Source organism: Nipponia nippon, unplaced genomic scaffold (assembly GCF_047370975.1).
Source record: "Nipponia nippon isolate SJK-2023a ecotype South Korea unplaced genomic scaffold, ASM4737097v1 scaffold_1, whole genome shotgun sequence".
In the NCBI taxonomy this organism is placed as follows: Eukaryota; Metazoa; Chordata; class Aves; order Pelecaniformes; family Threskiornithidae; genus Nipponia; species Nipponia nippon.
This window is the reverse complement of record NW_028262290.1, coordinates 157,759,441-157,783,212: the sequence shown is the minus strand read 5'-3', so window position 1 is coordinate 157,783,212 and position 23,772 is coordinate 157,759,441. Positions and strand designations below refer to the sequence as shown.

General features: G+C 38.0%; 1 protein-coding gene across 7 annotated transcripts in view; it reads right to left on the bottom strand.

The window, feature by feature from the left end:
* Positions 1-3,253: 3,253 nt before the first annotated feature.
* LMBR1 (limb development membrane protein 1) overlaps positions 3,254-23,772 on the bottom strand; it is a 74,871-nt gene continuing 54,352 nt past the window's right edge. For 5 of the 7 annotated variants that reach the window (XM_087730066.1, XM_087730090.1, XM_087730106.1 and 2 more), the window contains 10 exons: positions 22,737-22,801; positions 21,509-21,581; positions 15,300-15,380; positions 14,200-14,276; positions 13,874-13,951; positions 12,908-12,981; positions 12,583-12,673; positions 11,026-11,092; positions 6,521-6,682; positions 3,254-3,848 (listed from right to left, as the gene is read on the bottom strand). In XM_087730066.1, the coding sequence (XP_087586192.1) occupies positions 3,766-3,848; positions 6,521-6,682; positions 11,026-11,092; positions 12,583-12,673; positions 12,908-12,981; positions 13,874-13,951; positions 14,200-14,276; positions 15,300-15,380; positions 21,509-21,581; positions 22,737-22,801 (851 nt within the window). In that variant the 3' untranslated portion in view covers positions 3,254-3,765. The remainder of the gene's footprint in view (positions 3,849-6,520; positions 6,683-11,025; positions 11,093-12,582; positions 12,674-12,907; positions 12,982-13,873; positions 13,952-14,199; positions 14,277-15,299; positions 15,381-21,508; positions 21,582-22,736; positions 22,802-23,772) is intronic. The other 2 variants (XM_087730074.1, XM_087730081.1) reach the window with 2 other exon arrangements.

Here is a 23,772-nt window from a genome sequence, read left to right as displayed (position 1 = left end):
TGTAGCTGCTGGTCCACTAAGCGTAAGGCTCAGCTGCTGTACGTACACCACCGGAGCCCGTCCCGCTTCTGGAAGCGGAGGAAAAGAAAGGAAAACAACCTATAACATTCTTACAAAACTCAAGGAAAGTCACATGCACGAAGCAGCCAATTGCTCTTGGTTTCTACCTTATTCCTGTCTAACTTAGACTGTAAATGCGTTAGGAGAAGGGCCATCTTGTCTTTACTGCGCAGCAGTGGGCACAGGCGAGCACCTAAGCAGCATCACCGCTGCAGAGAGCTGTGGGCGAGCAGGAGAGACCTGGCGGGACGGAGGCAGCCGCAGCCCCCTCCGTGCCCCTCGCCCCGCCGCCGTCCCGGAGGAAGCACGCAGCCGCTCACGGGCCCGTCCCAGCAGGCCCACGGCCCGCGGGGACTCGGCAGCCACGGCCCCGCCGCACTCCAGGTGGTACTCCGGAACCAGTCAAGGAAAACAACTTGTCAAATCCTTTAATTTCTATGACACTGAAACAGTCAACAGGGTAAAAGGTATGGGAGGAACAGGGCCAAAGATAAACACCACGTTACAGACGGTAAACAAAGCTTCCTATGAATGCAAAAACTGTTACTTGTACAGTAACCACGACTGTTACTTTTTAGCTTAAAGTGATACGTATGTGTGCTTTACGCTTAGAAGTTCTGCCACTGCATTTAATATTGTGCTACCAACACAGGAAAAAGCCAAGAAACGGCTAACTTAAACACTTAGTTTACATCTATTTTTTGGTCTTGTGTGGTATCTAGTTGAAGATGGAAGCATTTATGTGCTTTTTGCCTCGTAAGAAGTGAGGCAGATGTTAATGTTACTAAGATCAGCTGTATATACCTTGAAGGTATAGACCACCGGACTCTACATGAGTCAAAATACTAGGAATGTATTGTCAATATCCATTAATGAATTACCAGTTGCTTGTATTTAAGTGACCATATGCGTCTGTGAAAAGTATCTAGCGACCTGTATCTCACGTGTAGTATATTTGTAGCATTGTATCCATAAAGAAGTTTTGCATAAGCGTGTCATTTGCAAGGCCAAGGGCATATTTTGATGTGGACAGTGTCACAATACAAACAGCTGATTTTAAAACAAAACACTGTCAGTAGTTGCACAGGGTAGTTCTGAATTTCTCAGCCACCTTGGAAAGCACACAGCACCTTAACCATCCTCCGTATTTCAGTGTAAAATCCTCACTAACGTAGCCCTAAGCCACACACCTCTGACTGCAGGGTCCAGCAGAAGCAGGGGGGGGGAACAGGCAAGGCCAAAACATTCGTTTTGAAAGAGAGTTTTCAAGTCTTGCCTGAAACTTGTGTGCTTATCAGCAGGAACGGCCTCTGCTCAATTAAGTAATTGCCCAGCTCCCTTTCAGAAACCACAGACACAGCAGAGTCCCATCTTCTGTGCTCTTGGGTCACCGATGCCAGGACAAACCTCTCTCCAAAAGCATGAAGAACAAGACCTATGCTGGTTCGCACTCCCTAGATTTATTCCTTAAATTCATCTCTTCGGTGTCACGGAGTGTATTTAAATAACTGTCTTAAAGTTGTAACAGAAATATTTTAATAAAGCTAACCAGCCTCACACACCATACTTCACCAGCCCCAGTAAGACACGAGGACAATTTTGGTCACACAATCACTTGCATGGACAAGTGGATACATTTCAGTTATTTATAACTATAATGCTAATACATAAGGGTACAAGCTCTGAGAATACCTGAATGACACCCCTAATAATAACTCTCCCAATACTTTAAATGTAAACACATTTTAAAACAACTTTTAATTACAGCTCCCTGTTCTTCGTTGCAGAACTTTGACTCAGACAAAAACTCCTCACTAAAATGTCAGCATTGAACTCAAACAACAGAAGAGATGCTTGTAAATTGTAGTGAAATCAAGCAATTTTACTTTTTCTTCTAAGACTCAATACAACACATCAATAGTCAGTTTAATAAGCCTTGAATTTATACTAATCACACAAAAAAAAGTAACTCTCTAGCATCATATTTACTACAGCAATATTTACATTATGCCCCTGTTCAAGCCAGAAAAGGCAGCTGCAAAAAAAACTGAGAAATCCTCATGTATCCTGGAGCTCGATTTTTCAAGCACTCTGGGGCGGGGGGAACCCCAAAAGCGCCCATTCACACACACAGCAGTCGGGCCTACAGCCCAGAGCAGCCACCTCAGGAGAGCAGCCAAGGAGTTTCTGACACAAGGTTTATCTTAGTTCGGAACCACGCTGGAGAGCCAGTTGTCACCGCTTGAGCACGCAGAAGACCTCAGACTACAGACAGACAGACTTGCTGGACAGAAATGGGACACAAACAGGAACGATACCCGACTCGCACTGAAGGCGTCCCCGTTCCAATCTGTTTGGAGGTGACTTGTGGCAGAGCAGGACAAAAGTGCAACCAGATTTTGAATGCTTACTTGAGTTTTGGTTGGTGGGTTTTTTCTTTACTATAAACTGCTTAAAGGATTCCTAAGGCTGCAGTAATGCTAAGAAAAAAGGACGTTACCACCCACCGATGCCATCCTGAATCTAAGGCCTCTGAGCAGTTAAACTGTAACACCGCAGAAATTGATACTACCAAGATTGAACACACAAAAGTTTTACTTACCATGCCACCTATGTCATCTCTATAAGCTTAGAATTTGATTTACGATATCTACACATATAGGCCTATATACATGTCCATGTGTACATTAAAAAACAGGCTAGTGAAAGATACTGGATTATGCCACGGAACAGAAATCCTGGTAACTATAGTATAAATTCAGAGAAATAATTTACTTCAAACTAAAGAAGATTGTAAAAAACTGCAATTGCAGCCTCCTAGGCCTGTGCTACTTGCATTGATAACAAGTACTGCTTACACACAGTAGTACATAAAGAATTTGACAGGGATGTAGTTGGTAGGGTAAGCGACCTCCCTGGCACAATAGCTTACAGAACCGTAAGAGCTGTGACAGGGGGTCTACACAGCTTTTTACAAAGCATACGAGGCTCAGATTTAACACTGGAGTTAATCTTCATCTTGTACTTCACTCTATTCGGTAAGACATTGCCTGACTACCCGTAAAGCAACCCGGCACTTCTAGCTAAGAACAGAAAGCTGAAAACGCTGGCCTTCCAAGAAAGCTTCTTGACATTAGACTACGAACAGCCTACTGTACCCAGCATGAAAGGAACTGGGATCTCTACCCGTTACTTTCATTTTTAACATGTTCTTAGTGGAACTGTTTATCTACTGTCAAGGATACCTACTCCAGGTAGTTTATATTTCCAGTAAGGGTCATTTAGGGCTTCAAGTGTATCTTCTTTTCTTCTTTTTTTTTTTTTTTAACCAAGTCCCAAAGTTATTCTTTATAGCTGTGTCTATACAACACAGGAGGTACTGTGCATTCAAATGGTAGCAGGTTTGTATCTAAAGATATGAGACTGTCAACAAATAAAAAAGGAATGCATTATTCTCTTCAGCTTCCAGTCTTCAAGGCACCTCCTGCAAGAACTCACTGGGAAATAAACAAGCAGAGCAAAAGTTCACTGGAAAGAGAAGAATCTGACACACCTAACTTCCGCAGAAGCACACAGCATCAAAAAAATGAGACAAGGTTGGACCCAAATTATCAACAAATAAAATCAATATAAAAATGCTGATGAGATGACAGGAATGCCATGAGGTTGATGTTTTCAGCTCTGTTGATTGCAGGTGATTGTTAGTCACAGTGTTTTCTGATGCCCATTTGCAGACGGCTTTGTCTCCGAGTCTCTTGGATTGTTTGACAGATGAAGTTTATCTAATCCTGCAAAACATTACACAGTAAGGAAAAACTGAGATTCACCCATGTTTCATGCATACAGCTATTCAAAGGACTACATACAAACCAAACTCTACTTTGTGATTAAGGACTTTGCATTTGCTGAAGACCAGAACTGACATTCTAGCTCAGGCAAGAATTACTTCTGGGGAATTGCCTCAGCCGTGTTTTAAGTGAGAAAAGTCCATTACAATGGACAAGCGTGGAAGCAAAAGAAGCCTAACTTCACATTGCTTAAATCCCAGACTTCCATGTTAAGAACAGAGAAAGACTTGCAATCCTTTGCTCTTGTCAACCTACAAAGACCAAGATAACTACCTAAAATATTTCCTTTAAACTATAGCATCTTTCTGAAAGCATCCACTGCTGATCTCAAGATCACTGGTGATGACCACATCACCTCTCTAAACTGCTTATGTCTTATAATATTTTTAGGCCTGTGTTATTACTAATTTATCTCCGTTTCCAGCTATTTGTTCTTATTGCATAGGTCTCTGCTATGAGTGCTAATTCAAGTCCCAGGCAAGTAGTTAAACCACTCTTTTTTCGGGGGAGGTGGGGAAGGATGGTAAATTTAACTGTATTTTATTCACAAGAGGCATGATGTCAGTCCTTCCTTGCTTGCTACAGTTTCTCTCTGAAGTCTCCTATCAAGTCTCTAAAATTAAGGATCAAAACCAGAAAGAGCTTCTTATTCATTTAGTGTAGACTATATTGAACGTTTTACTGAAGTGCCATGATGTACCAAGGTAAATTTCTTGCATCACTGGAACTCCAAAATTGACTGCGCTACTAAAAAACCCAACATCTACTCAATATTGTAGTATTTGTAAGTCCCAAAATGACATGAATTGGTTTTGTCAGAGGCCTGCAGCAGGAATTTACCTTCCGCTAATTAGCTATGATGCTCCACCTGCCTCTAGTCCTCGGTGTCACAGTTTTCAGCACAGGGGAGAAATGAGCACACAAATTTTGGTTCTCATTCTTTGAATTCCACGTGACAGTTTTTAACAGACACTGTTTGTTATGCATAGCCTTGAAAGCAAACCCAGTTTCTGTCAGGAACCTGTGCTCTTCAGGATTCACAACTCCCTGCTTGTGTCAAATGCAAGCCTTGGACAAATGACTTTCCTTCTCCATTTTGATCACAATATTTACACGAAATTGCACAATATGTGATAGCAAGAGGCCAAAAAAATCCCTAAAAAATCCTCTAGAATGATGCCATCCAATGACCATTATCCTACTACGCCTGCATTTTGAAGTTTGTTAATCTGCTTTCAACACAATTTTTTATTAAACACTATATGTTTAATACAGTAAAGTGCCAAGGTAAATCTTTTACATCATTTGCTTTAAGACAGAAACTTTAAAGTTTTACCAGACCTGTTGCTATAAGCCCATGCTGACTGATGTTAATTTATTTCCTTCAGAGCTCTGCAACAGCCATTACAATATACAAAGTAATCCCTTTACACTCAAAACAGTTGCACAAAAAAAAAAATAGGATTATGCAAGTCCACTGAAAGAGATGAATCAAGGTCTTCTCATAAAATGACCTTTACTAAAAGCTGGGGGGGTAATATCAAATACATCATACTCGCATCATGTATCTGTCCCCATCTACAATGGAACTGCTCTGAAAATATTTTCAGCATAAAAATCAATGGACAGATTTACACACCCCTGGCCCACTAATCTGTCCCCCTGCAGCTTCAGAACTCAAGATCAAAAAAATCACAGAACGGCTTGTTTTAATCCTACACTATCAGGCACTTTGTATTTCCTTGTTTAGTAGCTCTGATTTGAACTTAATTGCCACCAGTAGAGGTGCACTCTAGGACGTGCTTTGATTTTGTTTACCAGGGTCACAGCTCTGGAAAGTGGTAATCGGTGAAAACTAATGTAAGTACCTTTTAGTACGCTACAAACAGAACCTGCAGTTATAAATAAACACTGAAGTTTCACCATTAATCCTCTCCATTTCAGCAAATACTATGCTAGGGTTCTAAAGAGGTAGGAGCTTCATTAATTAATAAAGACAAGACGTAGTAACAACACAATTACTAAATAGGTACATTTTACCCTCTTAGTATCAAATATGTTTCAAGCCTTTCTTCTATGGCCAAGAAACATGAATGCACAATTTGATCAGAATTTTTATTATATCAAGTACGGGTTTTACTCAGCCAGTTACTAAGATTCTGTATATTCTGTGCAACGATTTTTCTGAACATGTAGTGCTCAAAAAAAAAAAGCATCACAGCAAAGCAGCTAAGACTTCCACTAACCTATTTTTAGGGAATTAATAAGTTACTTTAAAAAAAAACAAAAGGAAAAAGCCAACCCACACACAAGTTGAAGTTTTATTTTGGAATAATTGCTCAGTAGCAATGAGAATGTTTGTGCTCTAAAGGCTGAAAATCTACCTGCAGATCAACAGGTACACGGACGTATCATCAAGATCAACATTGTACCTTAGCTCTCAACTCTTCAAAAAATAACAAAGCTATGTGTTCTAACCTTAACTTATAGAAACTTCCACGAAAAAAAGGTTTCTGTGAGTGGCAACAGAGCTTTAACAGTGGCACATCAAGGTATCAAGGCTGGAGAAAGGAAACGTTCAAGTACAAACTGAACTTTCAGTGCTATATTACCTAACGCCTTCAGGAGCTCTTCTCGCACAGCGGAAGTGAACTTTCTGACCAGACATAACGTTGTCATGATAGCAAAGAGCAAGTTGTAAGATAACACAATATAGAAGTTTCCCAGCCAGTTAAACCTTCCGAAGTCTCCAAGCAGATCAAATCTGGTGATTCCTGTTAAAATTGCATTTAAGATTTACATCAAAATCTTGATTACATTTTTTAAGAAATGCAAAAAAGTCGTTCTATTACTTTTTACATATGGAAGCAAAATTGTTTCAGACAACACACTGTAAGACACACGGTTAAACACAAAAGACAATGTTCTCAAGGTCATTTTCCCTTTCATTGACCACTACAAAACTGTAAGACACATTTATCAATCAAAATGTTTCTTAAGTTTCCTAGTAAAATACTTGAATAATGTGAGCTAAAGTAAATTGTCTATTTTAGATAAGAATCCTGCTTTTATAATATTAATAAACATAACTCTGAAAAAAATCAGTATTAGTATGAAAACTGCTTGAAATCTCATCTTCTATGAAATCCTTATCTATTCCAGAAGAGGATGAAATGCACCATGGGCTTTCTTATTAAAAAATACAGGCAGCATAAAGCCTTTCCACGAGAGCCACATCATCTTACAGCAAGCACTAAGCCTGTGTGAGTGTTTTTTTTTCAGAGCCGCTGCTTTTGAAACCGAAGTTTAAAGACATCTTTCCAGCTGCAGTTTTTCTCCTCGATCTACCCACCACTACAGCCACAGAGCATTTGCACAGGAGGAAGAGAGTTTGGCTGAAAGGTAGTGCTGGCAGGTGAGGTCCACTGTGAAGATGACAACACGGACATTTGGCCTTCCTGCTGACCAAAGGCTAGTCAATCACTAAAGCTAAGTCAGCAAAATTTTTCCAAAACGTGGAAGTGCCTACAAGCTATGGGGCCATCCCAGAAGGCAGAAGAACAACAACCATAGGTTGTTCCTTTGCTAGGTCTACATCAAGGACTGCAGTGAATAAAGGGCAGAATATTGGGATGATACCCAAATAACAGTTGTCTAGGATTGATGAGCCACTATATTCCCAAAAACCTTTTGGCACAGATGATGTCACAGCGATATGCGCTCTCACAGTTGAGACCAAGAGTGCGAAGGAAGGACGCTTACCTCGTCCCAGAACTAAAATTGCAGCAGAAAACCCTAAAGTTCCTGGAAGCAAGTTTTCTGTCATCACATTTTGAAAGGGTTTGGGGGCTTTTAAGAACTGTGACTTCAACAGTGATAATAAATGAAGAGACAGAATTAAGGGTCAGTTACCTTCCTTTCAAGGGTAAACCTGGCACTTACGAATCTCCTTGTACCTTCATACCCACGAGCTACAGCCAGCTATCAGAATGCTAAAAGATATGCATGCTTCTTGTACTCAGCATCAGTCAATTAAATAAAAAAAAAAATAGGGGAATCAAATTTAGTATCCAAGAAAAACATGCCAAAATGAAGAAAATTTAAAGAAGGCGAATTTTCAAAGGATAAAGCCAATAAAAAAAAAAAAAGGCTGAAGCTGATCGAAATAGCAAGAGAGGCAGGGAGAAGTATCAAAAAAGCACAGACGGTCTTAGAAGAAGAAAAAAAACTGGCTGACTGCATCAGCCGGTAAACAGACGAAGGATAATAGAGTTGCTTTCACACTTGAAGCCAAACAGACAGTGTCCTTCAGAATATTTTCAAAGCAGAGAATGTTTTCAGTCAGACTGCAGAGGTACAAGAAAATTGAGAAAGTCGAGTTTGAATGCATAGGCTTCCAGACCATTAAAGGAAAAGAAACAAAACAGGTACGGCACTGAGCAAATTGTTCCTTGGAAAAGCAAAAATATTCCTTGACACAAAGGGGTTCAGAATAGCTAGTGATGAAGTAGGCGTTATGAGGAGAAACAAAAATGAAGCCTGACACTTCTGTTAGAGCAGGTGGGAAAAAATAGTGTCCACAAGTTACATTTATTTTCCTCGTATGAATAAAAAAAAAGTCACTGCTCATCAGGAAAAAAAAAATCTGACACAGCATCATTTCGTAAGTTTGTGGGAGAAAAGGATTAAAGAGCTTTTGCCGACTTTCTTACAGAAATACCTACTCAGCCCACAGAAAAAAAATTCCCAAGACTGCAATTTCAAAGACTACTCAGTAACTGAACAGAAAGCTACATCTCTAGTGGACACAAATATATATACAATAAAGTTGGTGACAATTTACCACATACAATATTAAAGAATTGTTTAGGTTAAAAAAAAAAAAAAGAAAGAAATACTATGCTTTTAGACTACATACAAATAAGTTTTAAATCACTATTAACTTAACCATAATAATCACGAGAAGAATTCTAGGAAAATTCAATTTTGTTTGCAATTCCTTCTTTCTATATTCCTGGCTATTAAGTGGTCTGTTCCCAATTTGTTTCACCGTGGTTGGCAGTATGGTGCTGGTGGGAAACTTTTTCAAGAATGACTACTAAAAGGCTGAAAAGTTCTGGAAAAGATGAGTTAACTTATTTTAGTAAAATAACTTACTGTAGTAAAAACTTTCCTGGAGTTCTAAAAGAATGACACATAGAGACATCCACCACCTACATATTTAATGAGAATGCTATGAAACATTAAAAATTTCTCATTTTTCCACTTTTAAAACTTGAAAAAGGTCAGTACGTGCATTAGATAACTTGTGCTTTTTTACCTTTCCCATCATGATGAAGTCTAGTCTCTTCTCTATAGTCTAGAAACTCGCTTTTTTAATAAAGTGAAAAGACCATGAATCTGCTTAACATATTTATTTCTTTTCATCTATTCAGTGCCACAGGGCAGTAGCATGTAGTGCAGCACATGTTGATATTTTTGCAAAGCACCACATGACTCACTGTACTCTAATACACTCTATTAATCCTGTTTGGACAGCTGTGACTGTGCATTTGTTAGCTGTGTGTTAATTGTTCCATCTTTTTTCTTCTTTTATTTATCTCTATGGCAAACTATTCAGGAATTTCATTTGTTAGTCTTTTTTTTTTTTAAGTGAGTTTTACCATTAATCTGTTTCCTATGAGACAACAATGCACCCAGCATGTATACTTACTTCCACAGAATCCGTTTATTATCAACTGTTAATCTCATAGATCATTAACAATGATTTTTTTTTTTTTTTAACAAATGATGAATGCAGCAACTTAGTGGACACAATACTCATGTTAAAATTCTATTCTAAAATATTAATTTTTCAACATAACATCTTGCTCTAAGTGCTAGAACTGTTTTACTTCTTAGATCTTTATCATACTGGCTATAATTTTAAAACTGCACTACTTTGAATACTTGAGTTATTCTTTTGCATTTTTGTGAAGTTTTCCTACAGATTTTTAAAACGTGAGCTCTAGAATATGTATTTTAAGATTCAATCCTCCAAAATGGATTACAGGGTTTTGTTTGTTTGTTTGTTATAGAAATGACCTAATAAATCTAATAAAACTCATAATCTGTAGATATACATAGCATGAAAACATACAGTATAGTTTACCGGAAAATATTAACTACTCTTGATTTGACAGTATCCTGGCTGAAAAGAAAACCAGCTACAGCAGTACTGGGTACACATTACTGGTCTGTGGGCCTGAGCTTGAACTCCTAAGCTTGTACTTAAGACTCGTATAGCCCGAGGTGAGCATTTTTGTTTTGTTCTGTTTAATGTTCCCAATGAAATTCACATTAGCTGCAAGTATTCTGCACTACTTAAACATGTAATAGCCTTGCAATCCAACTTCAAGAATTCAAGTTGAAGATTACCTAATTAAACAAAGTGAAGATACAAAACACCTTGTCCTTCCCAACTGGTTAAAACAGTTTTTCCACTTCAAATGCTACTGCCAGTTCTTACCAATAAAATCAGAACCTTTTCAGTTCTACTGCGCTGGATTCCAGACTTTTATATTTGAAAACTGAAGTAACAAAGAATGCAGCAGATTATTTTAGGGAAAATGAAAGTAGCTTGGTATCACTGCTGACCAAAAACTTAATGAAGAGTCAGTAACTGTTTTTAAAAAGACATTTGCACTCAACGTTATCTCAAACTTTATACCCGAAATCCCCAATGTGTTTTTTTTCACAAAAACTGAGCACTGTAATTTCACAGTGAACATGAAACTATTTTATACTGCCCTGAACAAGCACGGTCCATATCTACTCTTCTCACCATCTCCTGTTTTAATTTTAAAACCTGACCTGCCTTTTTAAAAGAATATATTCTCTAGAAAATGCTTAGCATCTTTTTTTTAAGAATGTTTGGTCTGCAGTTCCTGTATGTAGAATGTATGTTCAACAGCTCATGTTGGTGTAGAAAAGAAGGCCACACATACATGCTCTTTCTATTGAAAGTGATGGCAAATTAAATACATAGTATGAAAGGTACAGCTACAGGCTGTTCTTTTTTCCTTTTGATTTTTTTAAACTCAATTAAACATATTACGATGTTTTCCATTTCACTTACCCAGTGTCCTTGACATCACTGGCAAAGCAGAGCTCAGCACCAAGATTGAGACACAGTTTCCAATGATCTGTTTGAAAATGACAAAGAGCATTTAAATCATAAATGGGATTGCTGGGGGCAGGGGGGGAAAGGGGGAGAAATGCAGTGGTCAAGATGAAAAAGAAGAATTCTTAAAAGTTACGTTCTTCAAACTGAACCTAAAGCAGTTTACAATAACATATTGTTAGGTCTTGCCTACTTCTGTCACACTTCATATGGTGTTACACAAGATGAAGATGACTCAAGAGACTAGTTAAAAAAAAATCAAATATGTAATCATTTGCTTTTAATCAAAGTGTTACGTATGCTTAGATTCAAAATAATTCAAAACTACCATGTTGCAAAGCATCAACTGTTTACTTAATTCCTGCAAACTTTTTATAAAAGAACCATTCCATGGGCTTAGAATAGATGACTGATACATCAGCTTAAGCTTTGTATGTAACTGCTTGCAGGATTAGCATTATTTAAAAAATTACAACAAAGAGCTTCCTTTCAATTGAATGCCTGTTGACTACTTCAAATAGTACAAAAAAATTCACAGCTGTTAGATTTTACTCTAGTTTTTGTGAAGCCTTTATAAAGAGTAATTGAAACTTTCTCTCACAAGGGATCACTTTCTTCAGCTCTAATTCTATCAGAATCCAAAAGGAAAAAAAACCAGAAAACTTCTTGAAAGTAGGTAGACATTTGTACGCTCACTATTTATTTCTACACAATTCCTGGTGTACTGTAAACAATCAATAGAAAACATTAAAAACATTCCAACTCCCTACTACCCATCTACTATAACCATTCTGTGTGTTTACCTACTTTCTCACTTCCAAGAATTTATGGTAAAAATGTCTTTATCCATTATTTAAAAAAAAAAAAAAAAGCAAAAACCACAACCAATGAAACACATTGAAAAAATAATTAAATTCAACATCTGTTCCTTGGTTACTGATCACCTCCCCTTGTCAGCTGTGGGAATATTTTGCAATAAACGTAAGCATGTTCCTCTGCATTAGGTAACAGCATTTGTTATTCTGAAGGCAGCGCTAAATTGTAGAAAGTCAAATTAGCCTCAGACTGCAAAACGTTCCTGAATAGACCTCCTCAGTCTTAGTTTAATTATTCAAATTTGAATTACTTTGTCTGTATTACTTCTAGCAACCAAGTTCTTCAGATTTCAAACAAGCTCCCTGAAGTACAGTTAGCACAATCAAAGTTACTCATTAGCAATACGTTTCCTTTGAAAAAAGTTCTTTCACTAGCTTTTCTATAGCTAGTTAACAAGCTCTGCTATTCCCGGCTTTTTACAAGTGAATGGATGCCATCCAAACTAAACAGAGCACATCCTTTTTCCCACTCATTCAGCATTTTGAAAATCTTCCAGTTTGTGTTTACGCAGCTTACAAACAAATACTGATCACTGCAAATGAGCCATTCAGGGCAATTACTAACTAAAAGAGTCAGTTTGCCTTGGGTGGCAAGAAAGAGAGGAGGGGGCCATCCCCATCACAGACTTTACCTTACCTTTGTCATAGTTGTGTCATCCTTCCTGGGAGTGAAATTTTCAAAAAAACGAAGACTGTAGAAGCCGACGACAGAGGATACCATGAGATAGCTGTGAGAATCAAGGAAAAAGGAACCTCCAAGGAATGCAAGTTTCACTCAAGTTCTCAGCAGCCTCCTAAAAGTCTTAAGAACCAAAGAAAAAAAAAACAAAAACACTTCGAGTGCTTGAGAATAGTGACCTATCTCCTCCTTCTTTCCAGGCAAGTGTCTTAGTAAATTACCAGTGTCCCAGAAAACTAGACAGAATACTTGTTAACAGACAGAATTCTTAAAGAAAGGATACAAAATCAAAATGATTTCAAGTGCTGCTCCCACAAAACCAAAGGTGGATAGGGAGGCATTTCCTATTCCAGGCCCCTACAAGGAGAAAAATGCTTTGCATAATTTAACAAGACACATGCAAGTGTTCATGAAGTTAGCTTCTACCAGGACCAAAAAACCTAACATCTTACAACCTTTCCTCGATTCTACATTTAAGGGGCATTCTGATGTTCTAACCTGCAAGTCTCCCACCCTGTGCAATTGCACCAGCTAGCTTTCAAACTCGAGTGAAATGTTTTACTTCGACATAAGGTATAATGATCCACATTTTATGCACACTGCATCTACCCACCATGCTGTATTTTATACGTACTCCATTACTTTGGAAACTAAAATAAGAGGTCTCAGAAGAAGACACTTCTAGTTGTTCGTAATACCACAGGCAGAGTGGCCATCACCACTAAACACCTTTTATAGCTCCGCAAGCTCATATACAGCTATACGCAGGGGAAAACATTACCAAGTTAATAAAAAACCCTCATGATTAAAGACACTCTACTCAGTGTGCTGTTCTTTACTTTCTTTAAGTATTTTTATAATAAAGGAGGGAAAAATGTCATGGTTTTGAAGTGGAACACAAACCAAGACAGACTTTTCATATTAATTTTTAACATAGTTTCTTAAATTGAACATTTCTAGTCCATATAAAAGGAGGAGACAGGAGTAAAAATGCAAACTCCAGATTACTGATTTACTTTACTGAATCAATGTATCTTCATAAAGATTCTAGACTAGTTTTATTAAGAACTCACTATAACATGACATGTAATAAATGTTTGTGTGCGCACAGGACCAAAACCTGGAAGCAAAGTCAAGGCTGAGGCTCATTAGTTTTAATGTTATTAAAGCAGAAGTTCTCATTTGCACTTTTGTAAGGGCTCCAAAGCTTTACTAAAGTTATAAAAATCATAAGAGAAGTTTACTTTACCCCTGATCCCTTTGGCATTGCAGTCTCATCAACCAACAGGTAAAGAATGTTGAAAGCAACTAAGAGGACTGAGATGGACTATAAAGAAGTAGAAACAGTCTTGTTATTTAAAAGTATTCCACGCTTTTAAAACGTATATGTTTAGCCTCACCAGATTTCATAATGTTCTTTTAAAATGGTCAAGAAAAGAATATCAAGATTGTTGCTTAAACACACATCACTCAAATTTTAAAACTATTCCCCCCAAATGACTGAAGCTTTCTTCATACTTTTTGGTGGTGAAAAGGGGGGGGGGGGGGGGGGGGACACACACCAAAAACTCTTACCGTCTCAATCAGTAGCAATATCATAACAGCTGGATAGACTAAATTCCTTTCCCAAGCAGAAGCTTTTTTCCGCCGTTCTGTTCAGGAGAAAAAAATAGAAGCCTAATACTGTAGATCACCTTAGAATAAAACAAGTAAAAATCATTCAGCTATCTATAAGCTCTTCTTATAAGTGACAGAAGTAATCTTATCGTGAACCAACACCAACCAGTTCATAAAAATATCCACCCTGAAGAGCTGTACAAAGCAATGCCAAAAATATGAAGCCTCTTTAGAGAAAGGCTGGGGAGACAGAGAGAAATAGGGTTTTCTTTCTTGTTTACAGGCATGTTTCACCAGAACATTTTTTTTCCCTGGCATACAGAAGTTCTGCAAAGTTTAAAATATACTGAGTTTAAAAATACGCTGTTTACATGTATATTTTAGTACGACCTAAAGGGACAGAAGGGAACTTCCAATATTTAAACAGTATTTTCCTCTTATAAGGCAAGACTAACTCACTGGACATCACTAGTATGTCTAAAAAGAAAACCCAATAACTTTTTCTTACCACAGTCTTAGTTTTGCACATAACACTGACAAATGCAAAATCCTGCAAGCCTTTGAATAAGTAAGGAGATTCCTGTTGAGTAGCTGCCATTACCAGAAGTATCACTTTTCAGTTTTAAAAGACACAAATCCGCTAAGAATTATTTCATTGTTCTTAAACACAATTTGACTTTTATAGAAATAATTAAAAAACAGAGAGGAAAGTAATGTCTTAGATTATCCCAAATAATCAAAAGTATATCATTATATATGAAAAGACCATGCTACTGAGCTCCACGCAAGGAAGGCAACAGTGTTACAATTTCTCTAAAATTACGTTAAAAATAAGATCCAAATCAGACTCCCTACTTAAATTTGTTTGCTAGAGGGGCGTAATGATTCCATGTAACGTATCTGTAGAAACTATGACAATTTGAAAGGACTGCAAATGCACAAATTCAGTTAAGAACAAACAGGAATCGATCAAGTGACTGCTACAAGCTAAACACAGCATCTTAAGGTCATTTATTAAACTGCAATCCACATGAAACAGTACAATAAAATTTTATTACCTAGATTCGTTTTCTTGCTTTTCACTTTTTCAAGCTCCCGTTCCAACTCTACTGTCTGGTATTCCACCGTGGAAGATATACCTTTTAAAACAGAAGATGGTATTTTCTTTTGGATGAGACTAACTATAGTACTGTAAGACACACTGTGACAATTCGGATTTAACAGTCGGCCTTGATGATCTTAAAGCTCTTTTCCAACCTAAACGATTCTGTGATTTAGGAAGCACCGCATTAACGCTTGTGGCTTTAAACTGCAGGTGTTTCTTTGAGACTCTTCCACTACTTTTCAAAAAAACAGAGGCTTAGTCAAGAACCCTCCAATTCTGTCTAACCAGAAGAGTTCAACACATCACAGGTTTCGCAGTGTGACCTTCTGTGATCCCTGCCTATTCTGCCGACCAGCTGCTGCAAGAGCGAAGAGGACAGCTACTGCTGAACTGGCGCGCAGGTCCAAAAACCAATTACGGTGCGGCAGCCTGACACAGGGTGTCTCAAACGCCTCGTGCTGTATCTCTATAAAATTCATATATCAAGACGCAAAGAATCTCTGGATGCCCTTCAAGGGCATTATTATTTAGCAACTTAAAGAGAAAGTGGACCTTTGCCTCCAAACTAAGTAAGCTGGTGGCTGGACCTCCACTTTCGGCTTCTGCCCCTCCCTCCCTTCCCCCAGTCCTTTTCACTCAGCAAACTCAGTTTCCATACTGCTGCCCTGCTTGTTGACATATCTTCTGCGCAGATCAGTTTGTCTGATTTGGCCGGTCTCTCTGTGCCGCAGAGCTCCCTCCGACAACCACAATCAGATCTTCCTGACAACCACCCGTGAGACCATATTCTTTCACTTTCCTTTTCGCAGTTTACAGCATATGCATGTCACTGTTGTGCAACTCCTCAAACCCTCTCCTCTACATCAGCTGAAAACTGACAACTGTAATATTAATTCCTCTCTCCCTTACTAATTTTCTGCCTAAAAGTTGTTCAGCAACTCTTACCCCTATCCCTACACAGGCTCTAGGAAACCCAGCCCAATTTCCCTCTCCATCCTTTTTCTCTTCAACCTCCCATTCTCTTCCAACCACCCATCTTTCCCAGTGCAAGCACACCGTGGTTTCTCTCCTTGATTCCAGTTCCTCTACAAACACTGCACAGTGTTCAAGCAATGATACAGCTCTGAAATGCTGACTAGAGATCTGCTATTTCAGTTCTGATCTCATCATTTCTACTTTAGCTTTCACTCTTTGCAATCGCAAACTGGAAATACTCTTCCTGGGGTAAGCTAGAAACACTCCCCACTCATCTTTGCCCCACCTTCATCCCTTTTATTTCTGAATAATCTCACCTGAAAATAACAGGGCTCATATTTTCCCTGTCTATTTCAGGCCAATCTCACTCTGCAAAAACATGCTGTGGCAGTGACAGTTCACGGTATTAATAAACCCCAAGTCCTCACTGTTACCTTCTTTCTCAATTCACACTGACACCCTTCACCTGTTGGCCATTCCCTACTCTCAGCCTCACCTTTGATTGCGGGCCAACCTGAAAATAGCACCACACTCCAGATACTCTTTTTTAAACACTCTCTAATAAATTTCTATGAAATTAATAGTCTTGTCCAGGCTTTTATCTCATATCTTGATCATTTGCCTACAAAAAATAAACAGCACTTAGGTTGCTGGCACAGTAGCACTACTTTATAGTCCAGGCTCATTATTTCCTTCTTTTCTGTTGTCTGCTCATCCAGCCAGCAATCTCAGTACAAGAGAAGTAAATTTCTCATCCCATCCAGCCCCCACACTCTCCATATCCCAGCACAGTGAGGTCCTACCTGAAAACCAAGATATACAAGTGTATTTCCTGAACTTTTTTTTTTGAACTTTTACTCTTTTTATTTCAGAGTATTCATCCTGATTTGTTCAATGCAGTCAGATTTTCAATGAGGCATCCAACTGTTTTAAAAATTAATTTTTAAATGTTTAATTACCTGCTTCTTTCACACACATTTTTGCATATAACCTCTCTGCTACGCCTAAACATTTATCTTTGATATCAGTGATATAACGTGTATGTGGTAGTATTTACAGTGGCTTCAAATATGTATCTCAAATCACAGGACTAACCAGTAAGACCTACAACTGCTGTTTTGCAACCACTTCTATTCACTTGAAGTACCTGCAATATAAACGTCAGTTTAATTTCTCAGTGTTTTTTAAATAAGTCATCATATTATGAGGGCTTTTAGAAAAAGTTTTTTTGTTGAAAAAAAAAAAAACCAAATCTCATTATCGTTATAGAAAATAAGCTTTTGTGCTGATGCATTCCCTCTGAAAAAAAAGTTTAAAACATCTGTTTTATGGAATGACTAATTACTATGAGTTGAGAAAAAGGATAGCTATAGAGCTCAGTGGGAAAAGTCTCAAGAACTTTAATGGAAGGAGTTGAAGAAGCAAGAAACCTCAAGCTAGCATCTGACCATTTTCTTCTTCTCCCTAATTGATTTAGGGGTCTCTGAGGAAAAGCTTAATTCAAGATATATGTTGTTTCCTCCCTTCAGTATAAAAATCCAGAGCTCAAAACACTGATATTCATGGGATTCTTTCCAACAAAGTCAGCATGATCACATTAGGTCCCTAAGAGACACTTCAGTAGAAATTCTGAATCACATTTAAGTGCTGTTGTAGTTCCTCCTTAAAAATAGTAGCAAACAACAGGTTGCTATACAAAAGGATATTTTACGAGAGGGAAAGGCAAAGTTTCAGATCAGTCAAAAGCGTATTTGAAAAGGATGCAGCTAAATTCTTAAAAGCTCTATAACATTAGCTTTATTTCAAACATGCACAAAGTTCAGTGTCAGCGCTGTCTAGCCAATAAATCAAATTGGTAGACGAGGCTTGTTTGGACTAGCAATGAAAAGTTAGAAGGGATTCTCCAAGAAAGCCACAAAGCAGCTCATTTAAGGTCAATTTAACGGTATTATTCTGTTTTTCTTCCAGCCCCGACATAAGATTTCAGTACCTCAAAGGAAATTGTAAGAGTATCTATTTGCATTCCCCCTAGGTGATTGGCAGTTCAACACCAATTAGTTCAAAATTACACTGTTACTAGCGTGCAATAAAAACAACACCTTTCATCTTTCTTACCTATGTAAGGATACCTTCAGAGCCAATAACTTTGATCAAGTAAGTATTTTTGATCCTACCCCACCCGTCTCTTTGGATTCAGGAAAACTAATAGCTGAAGGCAACTTTTTTCTTTTAATATAAAAAAGTCCCAGCTTTATTCTTCGACTGTAGGAGTGATGTGGGTACTGAAATATAATACACTGGAAACAAACATTTTCCCAAAGCCCAGTATCTCTTCAATAGATAAAAATACTGGGGTAGATAACACGATCAAACTTTCCCCTCCCTCCTCCTCCGATTTTCAGTTACACACTGTAGACATCTGAGAAGGAAGAAAATTAGTTTCCGCAAAGAAGATATGCAGTTTCACAGTTAGATTTATTTCCAAATATGATAGAGTGTTCTGTAAAGCTCTTCAATTGCATCACCGCCACAATACTCACATCTATATGAATCAAGAAGGGGACCAGCTCACACAGCTAAACTTTTTTCCTCCTCTGAAAACAGAGGCTTTACCCAGCCTATTCAGTGGGAACAGTGATTCATGCTACACCCTTCCTCTGTCCAGGCATTGTCTGAGGAAACGTTAATTAGGACAGGGCAGAGCAGTGCTAGCAGTGCAACAGCCATTACGCCACCAAGAAAAAAGAAAAAATCGGCATCGGCAATCACCAAGTATTGCTTAAGCCTGTGCTCTAGTCCTCTTCAGTTTTAATAAAAATTCAACTCTTTGGTTATAAATATAAATGGAGTATATATTTCAGAACACTTTACTGCAAAACTGTCCAGCAGGGTTACTTAAGCACATATATTTCCACTGCTGCAACTGTGGAAGAGCTGCCATAGCCATGGCATGGGAAGTGTGTAGCCTAATATATCTACTCCGATCCAGCAACAAAAATACAATCTGTGCGTTAAGTCACAGATTATGACCTCTAACATCACAGCACTACATTTACTGATGTAATTAGCACCACACCTCCATTTGTATACATTTTTTTAAAAATGCAATAAACATGATATGCATGAGTCTTTATAGTTCTGGCAAAAATGGTATATATTTTCCTGGCATAATTTGTATGTATTAGAAAGATTTCTGGCAAAGAAGATGAAGCTTTCCATGCTTGCCACATAAATGAGAACCATACTTAAAATTACTTAAATAATTACTCACAGAAATCTTGCAGAGTATCTTCTTGTGCATATAACATACTGCCCTCCATCTACATGCTCTATCCAAGCTTAGATTTTTATTTACTTTTCAGCTTAAGTCCATTGATTTTCTCTGTACACCAAACTACGGGTTTTCAAGCATTCCTTCAGATGGTGGTGTCAATACCATTCCCTCAGCATGTGAAACAGAAGAATTGAGTTCCCTCTCCTGTCAAAGGACATTTAAGCCCCACATCTTTCACCTCTCAAGAGTAGGCTGGTGAGAGCTCTGTGGAACATTGCGGGGGTTGCAGTTCCACTTCAAGTTGAATACTAACTGATTTGCTGAAACAGAATCCAGTCTTCCAGCTGACGGTTAGGGGAGCGACCTGCACACCTCCTAAATCCAGATCCAGTTAATAGATGCCTGCAAACAGGCTAGGTCCACCTCAAGAGTGATATTACTAAATTGCAATATAAACAACTGTTGCATAGACTTCTACGCAGAAAAACAGCAGACAGTCGTCACCTAGATAATCACATTCTCCACCTACATAGTGGAAACCACTCTGCACTACTTCTAATAGATACTTGAATAACTATTGGGTCATTTTTCTGTATCACTTTTCTCGTACACAAGCACAATCACTATGACAACATAAAATATTCAGTAACAAATATTTTACAGTTGCTAGCTAACATCACACAGAACAATTCTAATTACCCCATCGCAGCTTCAAAGACGTTCACCGCATGCATTTTTTTGCATGCCTGTATGTATATGTATACGCGTGTCAGTGTAAAAACCTAAGCTTCCAAAACAAAGGTGAACATTATTTTTAAACTGAAACCATGGCTGATTTCAGCACAAAGAAGTCACTACTCCTCCACAAATTTTAAAAGCTGGAATAAAAGACGACCACCATGAGCTACTGTTATCAAAGGTACTTTCCCTGACCACGCAACTTTGAAAGGAGACTTACTGAGACTTGAAAGAAGAAAAGATTGAGGTACATGACAGAAGACTGAAGAGTAAGAGAGAAAGGCAGGAAATGAAGAAAATTAAGGCTAAAATAAGTCATAAGACAAAAGAAGAATGGATGTGTCATGACATGAATATTCTTTGGTTTTCCAACCTGAAGTAATTGTATAAATTGTGGATGGATGGCTTATCCATGCAGTTAAAAGCAATTCAGAAGAGAATTTGTACAATATGATTTCCAGGTTTATGGAATTGATATTTTCTCCATAACTGGTGCCCGCCATGCTGCAATACTCTTACTCTTAGAAGCCAAAGCTCCATACTGCTTTTGAAATACTTCAAAACAGAAACACCTTATCAAGAAGTGCAAAATTGTAATACTAAATACAAGAGGTCTAAAACATTTGTATAACTATTCATTGCAATTATTCATTAATAGAATTATTAAAATTATTAAATTCACCAAATAGCTCCTAGAATATAAAGGACTGCTCTGATGTTTAATGAATTATTACCTAAGAGTCTAAATAACAATGAACTGAAACAGAAAAAATAAAAAACGAAACTCATAATGGAGGAAGTTGAGCCTCTTGCTGATACAAGTTCATTGTTCTTCAGACAAGGCTAAAATACAGTCACTTACCAATCCAAACTATTTTGCAGTTAGGGTGGTGGGTCTGGTCAACTACTCAATTTGCCTTCTCAGTCTCAGATTACTCACGTATTAGAGCTGATGAACATGTTAAAAACCAAACCAAAGCAAACCATATGCACACAAGCCAATCTTGAACAACACAGTGAGCAATGAAATGTAAGCCCATAATGCTTGTTTCATACGAAGATGTTAAAATTTTCTATTTTGAGAGAAGAGGCTATGTAACAGTGAGATCAATACTCGTGACCAGAGGCGCTCTACTCTAAATACTGTATCTGAAGCAGTACCAGAACAAGCATACCATTCAGCCTCCTCTGAATTGCTTCTTCCTCTAAAGTGATGATATACATCTGCTCATCTAGGTCTTCAAGGATCTGTATTTGGAAACAAAAACAGGAACTGACTATCAGAGTCACTTGTTTTTCTGACTGCACTGATCTAGTCAAGTTTGTTTTGTTCTAGTAACCTGTATTTTAAATATATAGTCTACAACTTTACAATACTGATACAAATAAGAACTCCACAGAAGATTATTCCATCCATTCTCTTACAGATCTATTTCTTTACTGTAAGCAAACTTTCTGTTAAGTTTTCATTTCAGGTTGAAGCTCTTATGTTCAGTTTCAATCTAAAGAGACTTAGGGAACAGGGGAAGGGACAGTACATCTGACCTATATTCAAATCATCAGGGAAAAAATTAACAACCTCTCAACCCTCACACTCAACTTGATTTAAACAAAAATAACTGCAGATTTTGAAAAAGTATATTAAAAGGTGAGTTTTCACATAAACCAATATTTCAAGCAAATATAAATTGCTATTGGAAGCTGAAAACAAATAAGTTAAGTTCGTCTACCTTACTATCAGCTGCTTTGAGTTTAAAGCTTACAGTTAGCAAAACACTATATATTTTTTCTGGATTTTCAGGACTGAACTGATTAATGAAAAGGAACGCAAGACCTAAGAGCACCCAAATTTTAGTAAATACAAACTAGGAAACTTGACAGCAAAGTCACTAGAGCACTTGCACATGGTACGAACTTCTCCCTTCCCTCACAGCATTCAGTACAAGCACAGCAGAGCATCTGTGTAGAACAAGTTCTCAGAGATGCCAACTACCTCCATTTCACCCATCTAAGTGTACCCCCAGGTACCCTTCTCATCATCCAGCCTTAGTTCGGTCTTGTATCCTTTGCTCCTGAACTCAGAACAAGCCCCCACTTTTCAGGCATTAGCAAAACAGACATAGTAGGCAATTCTGGCAGTAAATATTAATACTAGTAGCAGTTATATAAATTGGAAAATCAAAGAAAGCCTATACTATTAAAAAAAACTTTTTCTGTGGAAAAAAACCCAGGCTTTTGTGCTATACAAAAAATTTTAAACAAGTACATAACTATTGACTATAGAAACTCTGATGAACTGGAGAGAGAATTATGTGGAAGTGCAACCACTCTAAGAGGAAGTACCCTAATGCCATTCTGCCTTCTAACAGATAGCACGCGAGGACAGATTTGTGTAACACTTACTGTTGGCTTCACCAGCAACTGACCCATTACTGTAAACATCCGTGAAAGTCCCACTGGCGTGCATACTGCAGAGGAAGAAAGATTATGCAAAACAGGGATTTGGAAGTCAAAGATCAATTTTTATTTGGATGTTCAATGTGCTGTTCCACATATAACCAAGTATGGTTTTGAAGAGAACTGCAAGAGCTTCAAACTCCAATATGGAATTTAAATCACATTGCTATCATAAGAATTCTGAATGAAACAAGCACCTCCCCCCTCCAAGAGCATAACTGATTTTTTGTCAACAAGGAACACCATATCATCAGATATCTTAAACTTGCTCAAGTAATTATTTATTCAAAGCATGTGGCACCAGAGGCTATGTCTACACTAGTAAATTCAGCAGTGCCAGGATACATTCCTGGGCATTAAGACTTGATTGTCTACACCAGTAAACTGCTACAACCATCCCTGGCATGATTTGCCCTGGGCCAGTTAGCACTTTCCCAAACAATTCCCAGGTGCAGTTCTGGAGTTCATACAGTCCAGGAACCATTGTCATGAGGCAATACCTACAACAGCCACCTTCTGCAAACTGCAGATCACGGGTGGAACGACACTGGTTGGCCACAGCACTGGAGAACATCTCAAGCACATTTAATCTATTAGCACAGGTGTAGCTGTAAGGTCAAGAGAATCATGAAGCTGCTTTGCTCTGAAAGTTATACTGCAACTTCAGTTGATAGTAGGCTCTGCTACCAGATTTTAAGCTACTTTTCTATGAAATAACAATTGGCCCTTTTTGATCGTAGCCTGTGATGGTTTCCAGGTATGGTGCATACGTTTGTTGGGAAAAAGGCTCAAACCATGATAATAGAAAATTATTAGTAGAAATCAACAGTTTAGGGAGAACAGCCTTCAAATACTGAAGTGTGCAGGAGATGGAAGGAATTTGTAACAGCATGGATGAGGATATACATTTACAGTTTCCGTTACAATAAAACAGTGTTGTCAAAAAAAGGAGAAGCACACGAGATTTTATAGTGAGGATTAA